We start from the raw sequence: 18,044 nt of genomic DNA, 5'->3' as shown, positions 1-18,044 counted from the left end.
TTATTGTTTTAATATTGCTGATTATGGCTTTTTTTTTACTTGGTCTGAGGAAATATTCTAATATTTTGAGATAGGATACTTGAGTTTTGTTTAAGCTGTAAGCCATAATCAGCAATATTAAAATAATAAAAGGCTTGCTATATTTCAATTGATCTGTAATGAATCCCGAATGTATGACATTTCTGCTCATTTAATTGCATTACAGAAAATAAAGGACTTTATCACAATATTCTAATTTTCTGAGACAGTCCTATATTTATTCATATATATATATATATATATATATATATATATATATATATATATTTTTTTTTTTTTCCCCCACTCTGCTGACACAGGTCAACAAACATGGTGGCGCTAAGAAAGTTTTGATTGCTTTAGGGTAATTTAATGTCGCTGAATCTGCAAATTTTATGAGTTGGCTTCAGTTTTTGCGATATTCAATGTTTTTAACAAAAGTGCTAAAAATTGGAACATTTGGACATTAGTTTTATTTTTATGCTACAAATTTGAGGTTGTATCTTTCAAACATGTCCATACAGTAGTTTTCAATTGTTGATGGAATATTGTGAAACACGGCAATTGTTATCACGGACAGTATTATGCAAATCATAATTCATGTGAAAATTAGGCAAAATTTCAGAAAATTAGGCAATATTAGCAGTAAAATAACATTTTGTTTCACTTTTAACAGAGAATAAATGACAAGAAATTTTGATATCCCAAAATGAATTATCACTCAATTGTCTGTCACAAATATTATCTCCAAAATTAACGAAATTGACATTTTTTGGACTAATCAGGCTAAATTTGGCAAAAAAATAAAAAATGGTGGCCAGTATAATAAAGGATGTCAGGGGGCCGTATTATACACAAGTGCAAGATTTTAAGGGGATTATTTTTTGGGGGGAGTAGGGGGTATTATACACTTGTGCGTATTATACATAATGGTAATTGTTTTGGGCACAACTTTGCTGTAGGATAACTACAAACGCATTAATTTTAGCTTCGAGTAAAACATCTGCTCCCGCTGGTTACTCTGTAAAATAATAACAATCGACTGCAGTGTTAATAATAAGCTAACCTAGCAAACAAACCGCAACATTATTGTTATTCAGCTGGAACCTCACAGTGTATTGGCTCGGAGGCGGACGCAAGGACTTTTTGGGTGAGCAGTAGTGCACTTTAACATTACTCTGCAGAGATCCAGTAGAAATGTCACAGCCACAGATGCACAAGTCATTAACCTCCACTTATAGCAAGCGACCATCTTGAGGGAGTGATGCGGCAGTCAGGGAAACGGGAGGGGAGTGTGTGTATGGGGGAGGGTCACAATGGTTCACAGCTCGGGCCGGAGGGTTGATTTCCACTGATTGTGTACCTTGCACGCTCAGACAGCATTTTGAGAAGGAGTGCTAACAAGCTCTCAGCTCCTCTGGAAAGAAGGAGTGAGTGGAAGAGGAGGGGGAAAAAAGGCGGAGTTAGAAGGCACCATTACAAACGCCGACTCGTGTTAGAGCAGGTCAAGAGAAACTTCATTATGTTAGAACAATATCGGGAAAAATATTACACCATTCATCATGAGACAGGCTTATGTAAGGTAAAATAAATAAACAATCCAATGGGGAGGATAACCGAATTAGGGGGGTTTTTCATAAGTCTGCGGAAGATGACTTCAGCGCATGTGATCAATCACAGAGCTCTTAAAAACCAAATTGTACACAGTAAATGAAATTATTTAAAGTCTGGGGCAAAGTTTTGCCCTGGCAGGTCTCAAATCGATCTCTGTATTTGCCATCCCATAGCAGCGTGTGGATCTCTGCTTGGCATCCTCACGAGATCCGCCTTCTCGGAAACGATCAATAACCACAAGTGACATGTGCCAAGCGTATTAAGTCGGCGGCTTCATTGAGCGTATTTATTCTGTAGCTGTCTGCCTCAATCAGGCTGACTTTATGCACACTGGGCCACGACACAGAGGGGGGGCGCTTGTATTAGAATTGGTCTGGCAGATACGTCGTAAAAGTTGACTGTGACCAATTATTCTCGTGCAAAAATCACAGTTCTTTCTCCATCTTGTTCACAAACACACTCACCCACACTCTGACATGTTGCGAGGTTCCTCATTGCTGCGACTGTGATCATCATCATCATCATTATCAGTTGTCTTCACTGGGAGATTGCCATCTGGCTGAGCGCGTGTCTGTCCACAAGCCTCCGAGCTGGGATCCAGGCCACAATCGGGTCCTGGCCCGGGCTCGGGCTCGACACCTGAGCTGCTGGTCTGAGGGATGGTGTACACCTTGGTGGAGTCGGCCGACATACAATATCTGGCACCACGCGCCAACGGGCTGCCAGAGTGATGTGAGCCACTGACCAAGAAGCAAAGCAAAAGAAAGCAAATAATGCAACTCAAAGGTTGATCATGCATGAATTGATTAACCCTATAAAGCCAACCGTATCATATTAAATAAGACATTTTGAGCCCTCTATTTCACGACTATAATATTTTTTTTCCACATTAAAACCCTGATGTATATGATCGGACTCATGCATTGCATGGATAATCCATTAGAGGGCAGTATTAATAGTAGGAAATTGGGCTGCACAATATATCGAAAAAATATCAATATCGCTAAATTGGCCCATGCAATATGGATATCGCAAAGGCATGCAATAAGTTTCATATGGATTTTTATGCTTTTATCTGAATTTGACCAGTCAACCACTATCTAAAATGTGCACCAAAATCCAATAGCTGAATATTATTGAGAAGTCATTACAATTAATCAACTAAGAATGTGTTGAGTTTACTTTTTTTTGCTGCATAAAAAATATAATTATTTCATTAGATAATAAAAATGTCATTTCTTGAGGTACATGTTAAATATTCCAATAATATTGATATCACTATATTCAGCAACTATATCGCATATCGCATGATTTTCCAATATCGTACACCCCTAATAGGAAATGTTCTTTCTGATCGTTGTAAATACTAATATGTTTGACATGTCTGGTTATTATTATATTTTTGACAGTTATGAATGTACAAATTTAAAGCATTGTGACTGCATGTATCAAATATGACACAAATCAAAAGTCATATGTGGAGGTTGATTTTCAAATTTTTGTTTTGTTTTGTTTTTGTTTGTTCATTCAAAAGGACCAATAAATAATTTATAAGGAATCAGAATTTTTTCTCATGATTTCATGGTTCAGGCTTTATAAGGTTAAAGGCAGGCAAAAAATATGTAGGCATAAATAAATAAACATGAGATGACAGAATGACACTCAGCTATAAGACAATATATGACAAATATTAAAAAAAAAAAAAAAGTCTACTGTTATATCACCAACTGTGACATCTTTTCTTCTAAAGATATGATGCAAATAATATAACGAGTAAAAAACAAAATTGTAATTAAATTAATTAATTAATACAATCAATTGATAATTTTAATTTAATAATATGACGAGTGAACTACGATTCCATCTAAATCTTTGTGTGTAATTTCCTGGTCAACTTCAAACTTCAAGTTGGCATTATCCGGTGTTTACTCTCTACTTGCATATTCATGACCATCTGGGCCACACCCCTGCTGCTGCACTGTTGGTTCGAATGGTCAAAATCAATTACATGAAAAAGATGGAAAGCATGATACGGACTAGTCTCTTATGCTAAATGCTATTCCGGATAGAAGAGTTGTGATAGTTCCCACAACCATGATGAATTTGAGCAAATTTATGCAAACATGATCATGTCTTGTGTGCCATAAAAAACATGAGACTATCACATAGCGACTGTGAGCAGTCGGTGCTAGACAAGTCTCCTTCACACCCCTCCTCTTTCCCAGATGGGCAGCAGTCTGGTAAGGGGCACTCGGAACAGGAATGTGATGAAGCCCTCCCCCATGTTGCTCCAGCCTGACAACAGCGCCACCAACAATCCTCAACACAGCTGGTTGAGTCAGACCGAGAGTCATGGGTGGCGATGCACTACACGTGTGAATGCAACACGGGATTGTGCGGCGAACCGTATAATGAGGAATCAGTCGGTGCGTTTTATCTCAGTGGTCAAATCAATAACATGAAAGACTCGAAATAAACCACACAGCAGAGATAAAGAAAAAGTCCACTTTCGTTCCTGGGCTTCCTAAAATCAAATTTAGGCCAATGAATGAGTGTTAAATAAACCCGTCTTTGTTGTAGGATGACTTCAAACTGGCCAAGTTGGACCAAGCAGTGCACAACAATTACAATTGACTGACTAAATTAGTCAGGAGGATAAGATATGCCATCATCCAAATTATATTACGATTATTACATAACGATACATTTGATAGTCCATAGGAATGTCACCTTCTATTTTGACAAACATACAGGGTGTTCCAAAATGGTTGACCCCATTTCGTAGGCTGATAATTTTGGCAATTTTCGTTGGAATGACCTCAAATTTTCACAGCTTGTGTAGAAACGTTTCAAGTTTTTGTGTGTAAGGTTTGGCATTTCTATCTTTTCAGGTTAAGAAATGCCGTTCATTTCAAAAGAAAAGGCATTTTGCGTGTTAAGAGTGTGCTCGACCTCAGTCGCCGAAGACAGTGCAGCGTGCCTTCGTCACAAATTTTGCAAAGAAGGCACCGACTACAAAACAAATTAGGACTTGGCACCAAAAATTTCAAGAAAAGGGGCCTTTTTGGCTCAAATACCGACTCTGCGCTCATATTGAACATTTATAAAAATCTGTCATAGAACCAACAAATATTTGTACTTTTCTTTGTAAATTTAACCAATAAAACTTGTGACCTTCAGCATAAAGTGTATTTAGTTTCATTAAGATCCATCAAGTAATTTCCGAGATATGGGCATTTAGAATGGGGTCAACCATTTTGGAACTCCCTGTATACTGTAATAACTGTTTTTATTAAATGGGCGAACAGGAATCAAAAGGCTGGTTGTGTTTTTCTTCACTGGTGTATGAAATCAGAGACGATTTCCAGTGGGAAACATTGCGGTTGTCTGCAACCAGGCATTTTCAAGTTATTTATATATGACTAAGGAGTTATTTAATGTTCAGTATAACGACAACATGGTGCCACTTTATAGTGTTGGCTCTGCAACAGAAAGCTCATGTTCCACTTTTCTCGCGTATTACTACGAGTGGGGCAATAATTCAATATCAATATGTATTATATTCGATGAAATGTTCAATAGAAAAATATGAGGAAGCAAACTCTGACTCCAGAATTCTGTCCTATTTTTTTTAAATTTGATAATTACAAATATCGACTAGTGTGGGAGGGGGCCCGATACTGCATGAAAATGCTGACATCAGTATCGGTGAGTACTAACAAATAACGGGCTGATGCCATTTACTAATACTAGTATAGAAATTTGAACACTCACTGATGTGTGATCACAGGTGTTCGGTGCATGCATTTCCTGTTTCACAAAGGTTTTTAAGCAGTGCCTGATCAAGATAGTAATGATCTTACATCTAAGAAAGTATCTAATTCTTTAGAATCAAAACAACAAAAAAACACGTTTCTTCAATTGGCATCGTATCGGTACACAGCTGGGTATCGGAAGGCAAAAAGTGCTATCAGAACAACACTAATATCGATTGATATAAAATATTATCATGACACACTATTTAGCGATATTGCCCAGCCTGTATTACTCACCACAGTTCCTGTAACTTCAAACATCTTTGAAATTAGTGCTGTCATAACTGAATATTTTTGGAATCGACTAATCTATCGATTATTCAGCCGATTAATCGAAAAATCTGATTCATTTGAATTTTGCAAAAGTATTACAAAAGCATTTTCCCCTGATTAATGTTTATTAGCCATTGATTTATGTTTATTTCGGACTTTGTATTCGTATAGTGATTTAAAAAAAAACATGTTTGAAAATGTTTCATTTTGATTAAACACAGAAGAAAATCATCTGCTTTCATGAAAGACTACAAAAATCAGTGAACAATTACTGTTGATATGCTGAAATCAGAGGATTTGGACAATTTAAATAAAAAAAATGGCTATTGAAAATGTATATTTTTCTTCACATAACTCCCCCATATGCACCTGTTCTGTTTTTTTTTTTTTTTTTTTTTTTTTTTAAGATCTGGTTACTATGAATAGTGTCTTTCATGTGATTCTCATTCATGATCATCAAACAATTCAACAGCATTCTCGTTACCTGCATTGAGGCACATTTGTCATTCATTAATGATTTCAAATGCATCTTTACGGGCTGGCGTCCTGATGACAGCCTCGTTTTTGTGAGAATTCAAACAAGTTGAAGGTATCAATTTGAATGGCGACATTTTCCGCTCATTTTAGCGCGAGTGTGGCAGGAGTACACTTCACACTGTTCACAGTGCTATTCAATTATTACAAATGAACGAACAGCCTAACCTGCCACCTACTGACAAATTGATATTTGCAAAGTGTATATTTCTGTTTTCTCTTAAAATGTCCATAGAACAAAACGTTGTCACTTCACCTAGACACGGTGAGATGCTGGAAAAAAACAACAGAAAGAAAAAAACAGCACATTTAAAAACAATAATCACAACTGCACGTGTGATACCTCGAATGTGACGAGATCTCGCTCAGGTCTCCGATGCTTCCCTCTGTCACATTGCTGGCCATTAAGGCAGAAGCGTAACCGTGCGGCAGGTACGGTTTGCCGTGCTCCTCTTCGGATGCCCCGTCTTCGTGGTGCTCCGACACCCACGGGTGTCCCTGCTCCCCCGCCCTGCTCTGCATCAACACCCGAGCGCCAGGAAGCATGCAGGGATTGGTGTCGATGCCGCTGTCCGTGGAGGCCCCTTTGATGTAAGTGAGGCCCAACATCTCCGGGTCCATCAAGTCTCCCGAGCCAAAATGTTTGTCATCGCTGTTGCTGGAGGCGTTGCTCGACAGAGTGTTGCTACTTGAGTGGCTCGAGTTCTTATCGCCCATCTAGAGAGTCACAAATGGACAGTGCATTAGGTAAGGTTAAAGCGTTTTTACAGGTGTTTTAAAATGGATTACTGGCACCAAGGATTTTACTTTTTCCTGCTGTCTTTGTCCGAGTTCTCCAGAAAAAATAAAAAAATAAAATAAAAAATCAGTCTTGTTCCCTGGAAGTAGTCCTAGTTGGGGTGTATAATGTTGAAACTTAATTTAAAGTACTTTAACTTCAACTTAACCACAACTCAGCTTAAATCAGTCATATAATTTATTTAGATGACTAGTACAAGAGGCTAAATGTAATTTGTGAATATTTTTAAACTAAAAAGAGAACATGACCCATGATGTTTTGTTCAATTTGCTTCTTAAAGACTGCAAAGTCATGGGGCCAAATTCAATTATTCATGATGTAATCACACCATATTACATCAAAAAGAGCTACGATGCTCTTTTTTTTTTTTTTCCAAAATGATGGTGAGCACATTGGGGAAAATATTGTTTTTTTTAAGAAAGTAAAAAACAAAACAAAACACTTGTTTCTGGCTAAATCTGGCAATCGAGTCTTAACACTATACTAACACTAGAGCTGAAAATCAAATACAGTGTTCCCTCATTTTCCGCTGCAATAAATGAAATCCGCGAAGTAGTTAACTTTCTGTTTTACATTTATTATAAATGTTTTAAGGCTCTAAAACCCCTCACCACACAGTTTATACACTTTTCTCATCAATGATTTACATATTCTCATATTTCTCTTTTGTTTAAATGTTCAATAAATGTTCAAACCTTCATAAATTTTATAAAATAGGTACATTACTGTAAAAAAAAAAAAAAAAAAAAATGTAAGCAAAATTGCATACAAAAAAAAATCTGCGAAACTGCGAGACCGTGAAAAGTGAATCGCATAAATTCTCACCAGGAACTACTTGTATTTATCACAAATTTATTTATTTATTTATTTATTTATTTTTAAGCCAATGCCATCTTGGTTAACAGTTCAACAGCACTAAACAATTAATAAACAACCATTATTCAACTTTGTTTGCTCGCTCTGGTATTGTGGCAATGTTGTTAACCCTGAAAAAAATTATATCCCCTGCACCTGCAACTTGAGTTGACATACGGCTGTTCTGATTTCGGTGCATCAAATAAATTATAAAATATTTCCAATCCATGTACTCGTCATTGCTATTTGGTGCATTGAATGAGTATTTCTATGGATGTTTTCGGGATGTCCTACTGAGTGGTCACTGAACGCACCTCGAGTCAACTGACAAACACCAGTGAGTCAGTACAGTACACACTTGCTTTCTTTTGCCTCTCACGTCGAATGGAAGCACTTTTTTTTTTTTTTTTTGCAAAACCATGTTTATCGTGTCTTCATATCCAACAGTATAACTGGAAATGTGGCGCCAGAAACGCTCAGCTCGCATTTGGTCTGACTACGTTTCCCATGATTCAACTCATTCACTGCCAGCCATTTTAGAAAATGTCCAAATTTTTAATACCTATGTGATATTACATTCAATAATTATATATAAACCGAATCTACCAAATGACAGAAGACTCCTTACTTTTTTCCTTGTCCTGTTCTTTTTTAATTGACAGTAGAAAATTGTAGGTTTGCCAAATTACAGCCATTTCTCCCATGGACTCTGAAACTTTGTTTATTTCGTATAAAATGGGGCAATGATGTCATCTACCAGTGGTTGGGAATCAGTAAAGTTGATTCCAAGTTTAACATTTACTGTGGAGCATCGTCAGATTATCCCCACTCTAAAAAATAAAATTGACAAGTATACTTGTCAAAGGCAGTGAATGAGTTAAACACGGAAGCATCGGGACACAAGTCTCAAAAACGGAACTGTCCCGGTTTAACCCCTTCAGACTCATAGGTGGTTGCAGTGGACATGACATATTTGCGTGGCTAAACCAATAAAACGCAAAATTTGGGTGATTTCTACACTTCTGGTTCGTGATTGAATCTTAACCAATCCCAATGGCAAGTTGATTTGCATGAAGTTCATGTTAAAAATGTTTCATATAGGCTTATAAGTTTAGTTTTAACTTTTAATCTTCCTCTCACATGCACACACAGACAAACAAGTACACTGTGTTCCAAAATGTTTTGCATTTGAATTATCAGGGTTGAAACACCTATGTAACTAGGGGCATGGAACCAAATAGAAAAAAAGAGGGCGAGGAGGAGATTTTTTTTTTTTTTTTTTTTTTTTTTTAAGAGAGTGCAGTAGTGAATTGTATCAGTCAGTTCAACAAAAAGAAATCAATTTTGCCCAGCAAAAAGAATGCGGGTCTGAAGTGGCTATAACTGTAGATTTGAATTTTTACCCTTGATAGCTTGTTCGGGGAGTCTTTGCTTCCTTCTCGCTGCTTCAGAGGGTTCAGGATCTTGGTGGCGGGTATGTGCCACTTGGCCTCTGCAGATCACACATAAAATAAAAAGTAGGCATAATTGTCAAATGTCTAGACTACTTTGCTTTAATGGTCGGCTCGAGCACTCACCTGCTGACCTGGTCCTCTCCAGAGTGGGCTCTCGCTCCCTGTGGATGTCTCCATCGCCCCCTTGGATGTCTCCTGCATGCTCATGAAGGATCGGAGAGGGACATCTGCGGGGAGAAACACGAGTGGAGGAAGTGGTGAGCATTGTGTTCCACAAGGAGAAAGGCTTCAATAGATTTTCCGCAATTAACGCGCAATCAGTGAGAGCCGAAACACTTCAGCTCAGAACACAGAAGCAAACAAAAGACCTTTTAGATGACTCAGCATTACAGGAACTATCTTGCTCTTGAGAACAAGAGGAGCCAATTTTTCCAACAGTGTTTATAATTAAAGCTATTAGAGCTAATAGGGGTTCCGTCTTGTGCGCTGCGGCTATGCTGCCTTGTGATTTCTCCCGGCGACCCTGGCTGGAGATCAATGGACTAGTCAATGTGTCTTGTTCTGTTCTGCATGGTGTCAGCTCTGACGGACCACAACTATCCGGATCCCTGCAAATTTATGGCTCGTTTGAGGCTGCTGACAGGGAAAGCAGCAGCTTGGAGCAAAAGCTCCGCGTCATGGTCCGTAACCTCTTAGAGAAGCATATTGGTCTCTGGTGCATTCTGCTCATGTGCCAGTATCAGCTTGAGAACTGGTAGGTCTGCATATTGAGCATGACATGACATTTTCCGACACACTGTGATGAAAGAGAAGTCGCAACAAAATATCAACTTATTGGTCTCTTGGGCTGGACTTAATTGACTTCAGAAGTAGACGTTTGGAGTGCCCTCTCTAAGTTATACAGGTTCTTACTCCAGTTGCAGTTAGCAATGGTTTTATCGTTTAATTTCAGTGTTCTGAGAACACAAGTTTCGGCTTTCTTTTTTTCATTGGGCTTTCTAACTGAGATGACTTTTTCAGAGGATGGACATTGATCTTTCAGGTAGACATTCGCTGTGAATGGAAAGTTTTCAGGCTGATTTAATTAAAGTTTCCAATGGTATCTCATTCGTTCAGTGCAATTTTAACCAACTTCAAGTCCACTCTGTTTAACTGACATTAGCCAACAAAGGAACAACAGTGTTTTTGGGTAAAACACCTGATGAAACTGCACTTCTAATCAGACTCCCCCATCTTAAAAACACACACAATTTTGTAGAAATAATAATAATAACAATAATAATAATAAATTATATAATAATAATAATAATAATAATAAATTATTATTATTATTATTATTATTATTATTATTCTTATGGGAATAAAAGAAATCTGCTTTGATTATCTCTACACTCCAAAGTACAAGGCTGTATGGTCACATACCCATCATATCCAGGCTGTTGGGACCAGGAGCTGCTGCTGCCGCAAGGTCCCGGGTCGCTGGAGGACGACTGGTTACTGGGGGAGCTGCGGTAATGCTGGTCTCCCTTGTTACAGGATGTAACCTGGGGATTTTCCAAATCCTGAACCGTTCTGAGGAACAAAAAAAGGGCTAAAATCTGAGTGTGCACATGAATAAATTACACAAATGACATCTAATACAAAGGTTGCATGAAAAAAAAATCTGTCGATAGAAAAATAATAATTATTCATTGAGAATGGCCTAATTATTCATCTATTTTTTCATAATGCTTATCCTAATTTTGGGCACGGGTTAGCTAATCTCTCCAAGTTGATTTTGGATGCGAGACTGGTTGCCAGCGATTTGCTGGGCACATGCTGATGAACAACCATTACCATGGCTAATTTGACATCTTCAATTAACCTGAGAAGCATGTTTTTGGAATGTTCCCCAGAGAAAAAGCAAATAGAAGCACGGGGAGATCACGCAAACTTTACACAGGAAGATCGGAGTCAAGATTCAAACCCTGAACCTCAGAATTGTGAGGCAGACATGTTAACCACTAAGCACTGATGAAAATAGGTATTAACTCATTTGCTCCCAAAGACGTATAAATACGTTCTATTTTAAATATTTCCAGTGTACCAAAGATGTATTTATACGTTTTTTTGTTTTGTTTTGTTTTTATGCTAGAGCATAGAGAAGGCTTTGATGCAGCCTCTGAACTGAAGATAACGGTTGAAGCAATGGCAGTTATTACAAAAACGGCCAGCAGGTGGCAGCAGAGTATAAGAGATCAACCAGGGCCATGTTGCAACAAGCTCTTTTCCCCAGTTTTAAACCGATTTGCGAATATTGATGGAACTATTCTAAATGCTATTTGCTGCAAAACAGAAACAGATTGATAGAAATTTACCTCCCCCAGATGTATCAAATAAAAAAACTGTCAAAATTCAGAAAAACAGCAGCGAGCGAAGGGAGTTTGCTTCAGTGAAAATGGTTGGGAGTGAATGAGTTCATTTGATTACACTGAGTAAAACAAAGCAAAACTAAACTAAACTACATTTGGGTAAAAAAACAAAAAAACAAAACTGATTTGGTGACAAATGGTGTGAACCACAACTTGGTTCAATATGAGTCATCTTTATGGGTTGTTTTGTGCAAATAAATAACCCAATTTTGTGGGTTATTTATACAAAACAACCCAACCTTTGGGGTTATTTTATACAAGATGACTCAATTATTTTTGCAATACAACACATCACAACACAGAAACTTGAGTCAAATTGATCCAGGTAGTGGATCAGTCTTTTATTTTTTATTTTTTTTAAACCAAATTGGGTTATTTTTTTTACACACCTGTTTTAGAGTGTATAATTATTAATTAAGTCTGATAAAAATACATAAATAATCCCAAAACATTTTGTCTGCTGCATTGCAATACACATCTATTTAAAAATGACAATTTGGTTTATTTTTCTTGCAATATTTTCTCCTGTCCCTCCTCCACTCCTCCAGGACTGCGTCATTTGATGGTTTAGAGTGGATCTCTCTCTTTGTTTCTGCAGTAATTGGCTGAGATGAGTTGTGCCATGCCAGTGTCCCCGTCACCTTTCTCTTCAGTGGGGCGCAGAGAGCGCGGAGTGGGAGTCATACATACACAGTGTAAAAGAAAGAATGGAAAATGGAGTGCTCCCACTGACAGACACTGTGATTAGGCAGAGGAGGCGGCCCGTTATCCCAGTACAGTCAGAACAAGCAAAACCACAGGAGGTCATTTTGACACTGTGGAAAGGTTATCATGACTGTGGGGCTTTCATTAGGATGAACAAATCACTGCTTTACATGGTTGGATGGAGATGTCCTAAAGTGGAAAAATTAGACTGGGAGCTCCCATCAAAAAGAGATGAATGAGACGCAGTGAATTCAAAATGTTCCATTCATATTTATGCGATAGCCCAACATAAAAGCACTGTTTGATGAGTTTCATTTTTTTCCATCAATTGCTGCACGATTACAAAATACACTCCACATTAATATCAAGAATTACCGTATTTTCCACACTATAAGGCGCACCTAAAAGCCTTAATTTTTTTCAAAAGCTGACCATGCGCCTTATAATCCAGTGCGCCTTATATATGGATCAATATTGAGCCGCAACAGGTCTCGCTGTCAAGACGCTATCGGTGACCCTGCACGATCGGTGACGCGCATGCGCAGAAGATCCCGCCATCTTGGATCGCTAGCTAAGCTCAGAGACAATAATAAAACAGCTGTTTATTCATTTTGGGAGTGAATGGAGTTGTCAGAAACCTGATTGTAATCTATTAATAAAGTTTGACTGACCTATCTGACTGTTTTGTTGACATTCCCTTTAGCGCAGCACCATCTAATGGATGCATAACGTAACCCCAGCCTCTACTGTAGCGCCTTATATATGGAAAAAGTTTTAAAACATGTCATTCATTGAAGGTGCGGACTATAATGCCTTATAGTGCGGAAAATACGATACTCTTACTGTGAAAGAGAAATGTGGTTCTGATGTATACAGTACAATCAACAAATTAAAGAAAAAGTGGAAGGGCAATGAGTGTACCTGGATCCATCCGGTAACTTCCTATCAAAGGACGTGCTTCGTGGGATAGCGGCTTGATGCTGCTGCAGGATCTGCTGACACTGGAGGCGATCGGGACCCTGAGTGGGTGACCCTCTGGACAAAGGAGCGCCGGCCGCCGTGGGCACCCGATGCCAGGTGGTGTTCCTTCTGAAGGGCGTCTTGTACTCGCAGGGTGTGCCCTCGCTGTCCACTTTGTACTCCACCATGGGGATGCGATACAGCTCAGAGCAGCCCCTGAGAAGACGTTAAAGAAAGACGGTTAAGGGGAAGCCATAAGGAATTATTAATGCCACTAGTGGAGTAAAAGCTATTAGCAGTTCATATTTTAACAATTCCATCATCCATCTCATCTAAAGCCATCAGAAAATCAATAAGAGGAATCTATTTGCTTCTGATAACCAATTAGCAAAGTGTATACAAACTGTGAGGCTTACTGCCCTTTTATTTTTCATTTATTTATTTATTTTTTTATTTTAGGTTAAAGACACCACTCTGCAAAACAGGATTGGAGAGAGCAGTGAAATGGAACATAAACATTATGCTAAAAGGCTCTGTGGAGTTGATTACTAATAATATGGAACATCAAAGCCTTATTAACATGTAAATTAGTGCATACTTAATGTGAGAAAAATCTACAATAAAGTCTAAGATAATTTGCTAAATAATAATAATTAGGGATGGGCTAGTACCAATACCCGGTATCGGTATCGGGCCGATACCAGCCTTTTTACAAGTACTCAAGTACTCGTGACGCAGACGAGTACAAGCGACCGGTGGCAGAGGGGGAAGACGTTTAGTGAGTCCTCCTTGCCTGTAACTGGCGCTAGCTTGCAGCAGTTTTTCACCAAAACTTCACCTGTTTGGAAATACTTCAAAATTGTGAATCTTAAACTAAAAGAGCATTTTTGTGTTTTATTTTGAGCGTTAAGACAATTGAAGAGTGACTGTGCTGTTTTTTGTTGTTGTCAGAATTAAAGGAAATATATTTGTTTAAAAATATCTTTTAGTGATTTCTTTTATTTGTCAAAATGTACTACTGGTATTGGCAGTTGGTATCGGTATCGGTGAGTACTGAGGGTCTGAGTATCGGTCTGAAAAAAAGTGGTATCGAACATCCCTAATAATAATAATAATAATAATAACACATCTATTAAATGATGTCTGCATTTGGTAGTTGAATTTGTTTAACAATAAAATGTATTTTTTTTTATTTTCTGCAATACAATTACATATAATTGCAATGATTAAGTGGGTCATATACGCTTTTACTATGAAGGCCCTAAAATCCCCATCTCCATCACACGTGTGCTTGCATCATCCATCCACACTCAGCCTCTTACAATAAAGCTGACAATCTAAGGGGGCTTTTCCATGGTCATTTCAATGCCATTATTGGTAATAACAGCGAAGATCACTGAAGTAGATGAACCTAGGATGCTGTTTCATGCACCATTAATGATGGTGCGTGGGCTATGTGTATATTTGTGGGAAAGGGATTACAGGGTGATGGGTCAGGGTTAAACATTCTGGATGTTGTGCAAGCTCTCCACAATCATCTGAAGCATGAACCTCGTGATTGCACTTGCCTACCCCTCCAAAGTCCATTTTCCAGAATCCACTGAGGGGAGAAATCTCTGTATACATTACTGTGGTCACAAGTACAAACAAAGAGGTTTGAGGAGGGTTGCATTGACTGATTGTGAAGGGGACAAGTAATCCATGTAAGTGAGATGCTTTCATCAACCTGGACCATAACTGACTGGTTGTTTACAACTGGGAACTGAGTGAGGCTGTGGGTGCTACGCGACCCATGCCTAAAATCATCCTCCACTTCTTGCATCTGCCAGTTCACACCCATATGGCCAATGTCGACATCCCATCATGGTGACGTAATGCAATGGTATGAACAATATCCTTCGGATCTTAAGCTTTGAATAATTGATTGACTTCATGTGCGGTATGTAGCATGAAACATAGGGTTCGAGTATGAAACCAGTCCCCTCATCTCCTCATGGAGATGAGGAGACTGGTAGTCTTGTGGTTCAGATCTCTAGACCTGATCTCTTGCCCCCCCCCCCCAAAAAAATAAAATAAAATAAATAAATAAAATAATAATAATAATTAAAAAAAGGCGTGACATGTTCCCATTACGTAAATGTGATATTTTGGTTAATATTGCGTAAGTGAAATATGAGTTAAGCAACAAAATCCTGCTGTTTTTATCAATATCAGAAGGTGGCCATTTTGCCACTTGCTGTCGAGTAAAAATGACATCACAGTTGCTCAGGTCTCAGGTAGCAACCAATCACAGCTCAGCACAGCAAAACAGGTGAGCTCTGATTGGCCATTGCCTGAAACCCGAGTAACTGTGATGTCATTTTCAGTCGACAGCAAGTGGCAAAATGGCAGCCCCCTCAAATGGACAAAAATGGATGGATTTTGCTGCATAACTCATATTCCACAAATGTAATATTGAATCAGTCATGTTTAGACTCGTGAGGGTTGTATATTGTCAGTAATATAGTAATATTGTGAAGAAATGTTTCAAGGGGAAGTCAACCCCCCATTATTTTTTTTGGACAATAATATGTTCTATGCAGCCCCACTAGTCTAAATATGACCTTCTGGTTAATATTGCAGTAGTCGAATATGAGTTAAGCAGCAAAATCCAGCCATTTTTAACCATTTCAGTTTCAGTGGCCATTGATGTCATCTTCAGTCGACAGCAAGTGGCAAAATGGCCGCCCCCTGAGATGGATTAAAATAGGTGGATTTTGCTGCTTAACTCATATTCCACAAACTGCAATATTAACTAGAATGTCATATTTTACTAGTGGGGCTGCATAGAACACATTTCCATTTTCCATCAATTTCCATAACTCCTCGCAAAGGTTGCGGGGGGTGCTGGAGCCTATCTCAGCTGGCTATGGGCTATCCATCTCAGGGGGCGGCCATTTTGCCACTTGTCGGCTGAAGATGACATCACAGTAGCTCAGGGCTCAGGCAACAACCAATCAGAGCTCACCTGTTTTCTGAAGCTGCGCTGTGATTGGTTGTTAACTGAGACCTGAGAAACGCCTCCTGAGATGGACAAAAACAGCTGGATTTTGCTGCTTAACTCATATTCCACTAACGCAATATTAATCACAATGTTATGTTTAGACTAGTGAGGTCACATATAGCATAGTATTGTCAAAAAATGTTTAAGGTTATGTGATTGTGAAAACTGGTATCGAACATGATGAAAGGATAAAAACATTTGTTTCTCTGATGTATTATTCCAGACTTCTTAAAATCTGTTATTATACGACTGTTTTAATGGTGGTGGCTGGGAGGAAGTGTTGGCAATGAAAAAACATGTTAAATCCTCAACAATGTTACACTTCTTTCTCCGGGACTTTGAACCCACTCATTACCTCGATGAACTGTGTGTACATGGTAATGCCAGGTTGCCACACACAATCACTTCCGCAAAGGCTAAATGTGGTGAACAGCTTGTCAACAGGAAAGGTCTCAGTTATTGTTTCTGGCTGTGCTTTTTACACAAGAATGATTAAGAAGTGACAAGGTATGATCTAATGTTACAGCTGAGTGCCTGCCAGGCAGACTGTTGAAAATCATCAAACTGGACCAGGGTTTCTTGCTTTGAAATGTATAGGGGGGGAGCTCTGACTTTCTGTGTATAAATCATGGCAAAACAGCAGGAAACCAGCACTAAAACTGAGCTTTAGCCTGGTGTAGGAAAAACAGACTGGTAGACATATCATCCAATTGAAAGGAGGGGAACTGGTGTGAAACGAAATGTCTTGATCTCCACAAGCTAATGCAGCTTTAATTAAAGGCTATATGCCTACATTTGACCACAATGACCTACATAAGATGAAAAGACGCCAAATACAACTTGCCCTCACGTTGTCACGTCTTTCTTTGGAGGAAGTTATTGGACACAGTTTCAACCATTTTAAAGTGGCGTTGCCAAAACAACATTAGCGCTCACTTGGCCAGTTGGGGGGCAATCAGCTATTGGCGCTGAACCAAATAGAATAGATGAGTGTGACAACAGGACCTTGGACCTCAGTCAGAGAGCCGTCACTTCAATGACATGGCCAGGGATTGAAAGACATGCTAATCCCTTCCCACAGTCCTTGTCACAGCAAAGAGCCAAAGAGGTTACGACCTCCGGCAGCCCTCTGTAGAGCATCATTGTCCCGAGGTTCATTAAGAAGGTGTGCTCCAAAGTGAATACGTATGCAAAAAGAAGTCTCAAGGATTTCTTTGCCAAGTGATTTGAAGGAAAGAATGCCTCCTGTATAGAAAGTGAAGGGATTAAGTGGAGCAATTTGTGATGCGGGTTGTGAATGTTTTTGTTTAGCAACGTTTTCTTTCACAGTGTCATCATGGGAAGTGAGAAATCCGGCTTAACTTGAGTCCAGATCAAAATCCACAATGACGTGTCTGATGGCACTTCAAAGTAAAGGTCATAAGTGGCCATCTAAATGTCATTTGTAATACTTGTTATCCAGGGGTCTGGAGCAGGTTGAGCCCCCATTAATTTGAGATAAACATTAAATCCGGGGATGACAGGAATTTAGCAAATAAAATAAAACGGATTCCTATCTTCAGA

The 18,044-nt window shown here is 38.7% G+C and overlaps 1 protein-coding gene across 7 annotated transcripts in view; it reads right to left on the bottom strand.

Moving 5' to 3' along the window:
* The window catches only part of LOC144001088 (signal-induced proliferation-associated 1-like protein 2), a 97,437-nt gene that overhangs the window by 17,117 nt on the left and 62,276 nt on the right, over positions 1–18,044 (bottom strand). For 4 of the 7 annotated variants that reach the window (XM_077495073.1, XM_077495074.1, XM_077495077.1 and 1 more), the window contains exons 10-16: positions 13,400–13,654; positions 10,785–10,934; positions 9,486–9,589; positions 9,312–9,400; positions 6,598–6,971; positions 2,097–2,372; positions 1,382–1,435 (exon numbers count right to left, since the gene is read on the bottom strand). In XM_077495073.1, coding sequence (XP_077351199.1) covers positions 1,382–1,435; positions 2,097–2,372; positions 6,598–6,971; positions 9,312–9,400; positions 9,486–9,589; positions 10,785–10,934; positions 13,400–13,654 — 1,302 coding nt within the window. The remainder of the gene's footprint in view (positions 1–1,381; positions 1,436–2,096; positions 2,373–6,597; positions 6,972–9,311; positions 9,401–9,485; positions 9,590–10,784; positions 10,935–13,399; positions 13,655–18,044) is intronic. The other 3 variants (XM_077495075.1, XM_077495076.1, XM_077495079.1) reach the window with 2 other exon arrangements.

Source organism: Festucalex cinctus, chromosome 14 (assembly GCF_051991245.1).
Source record: "Festucalex cinctus isolate MCC-2025b chromosome 14, RoL_Fcin_1.0, whole genome shotgun sequence".
In the NCBI taxonomy this organism is placed as follows: Eukaryota; Metazoa; Chordata; class Actinopteri; order Syngnathiformes; family Syngnathidae; genus Festucalex; species Festucalex cinctus.
This window is presented reverse-complemented; position numbering and strand designations above follow the sequence as displayed.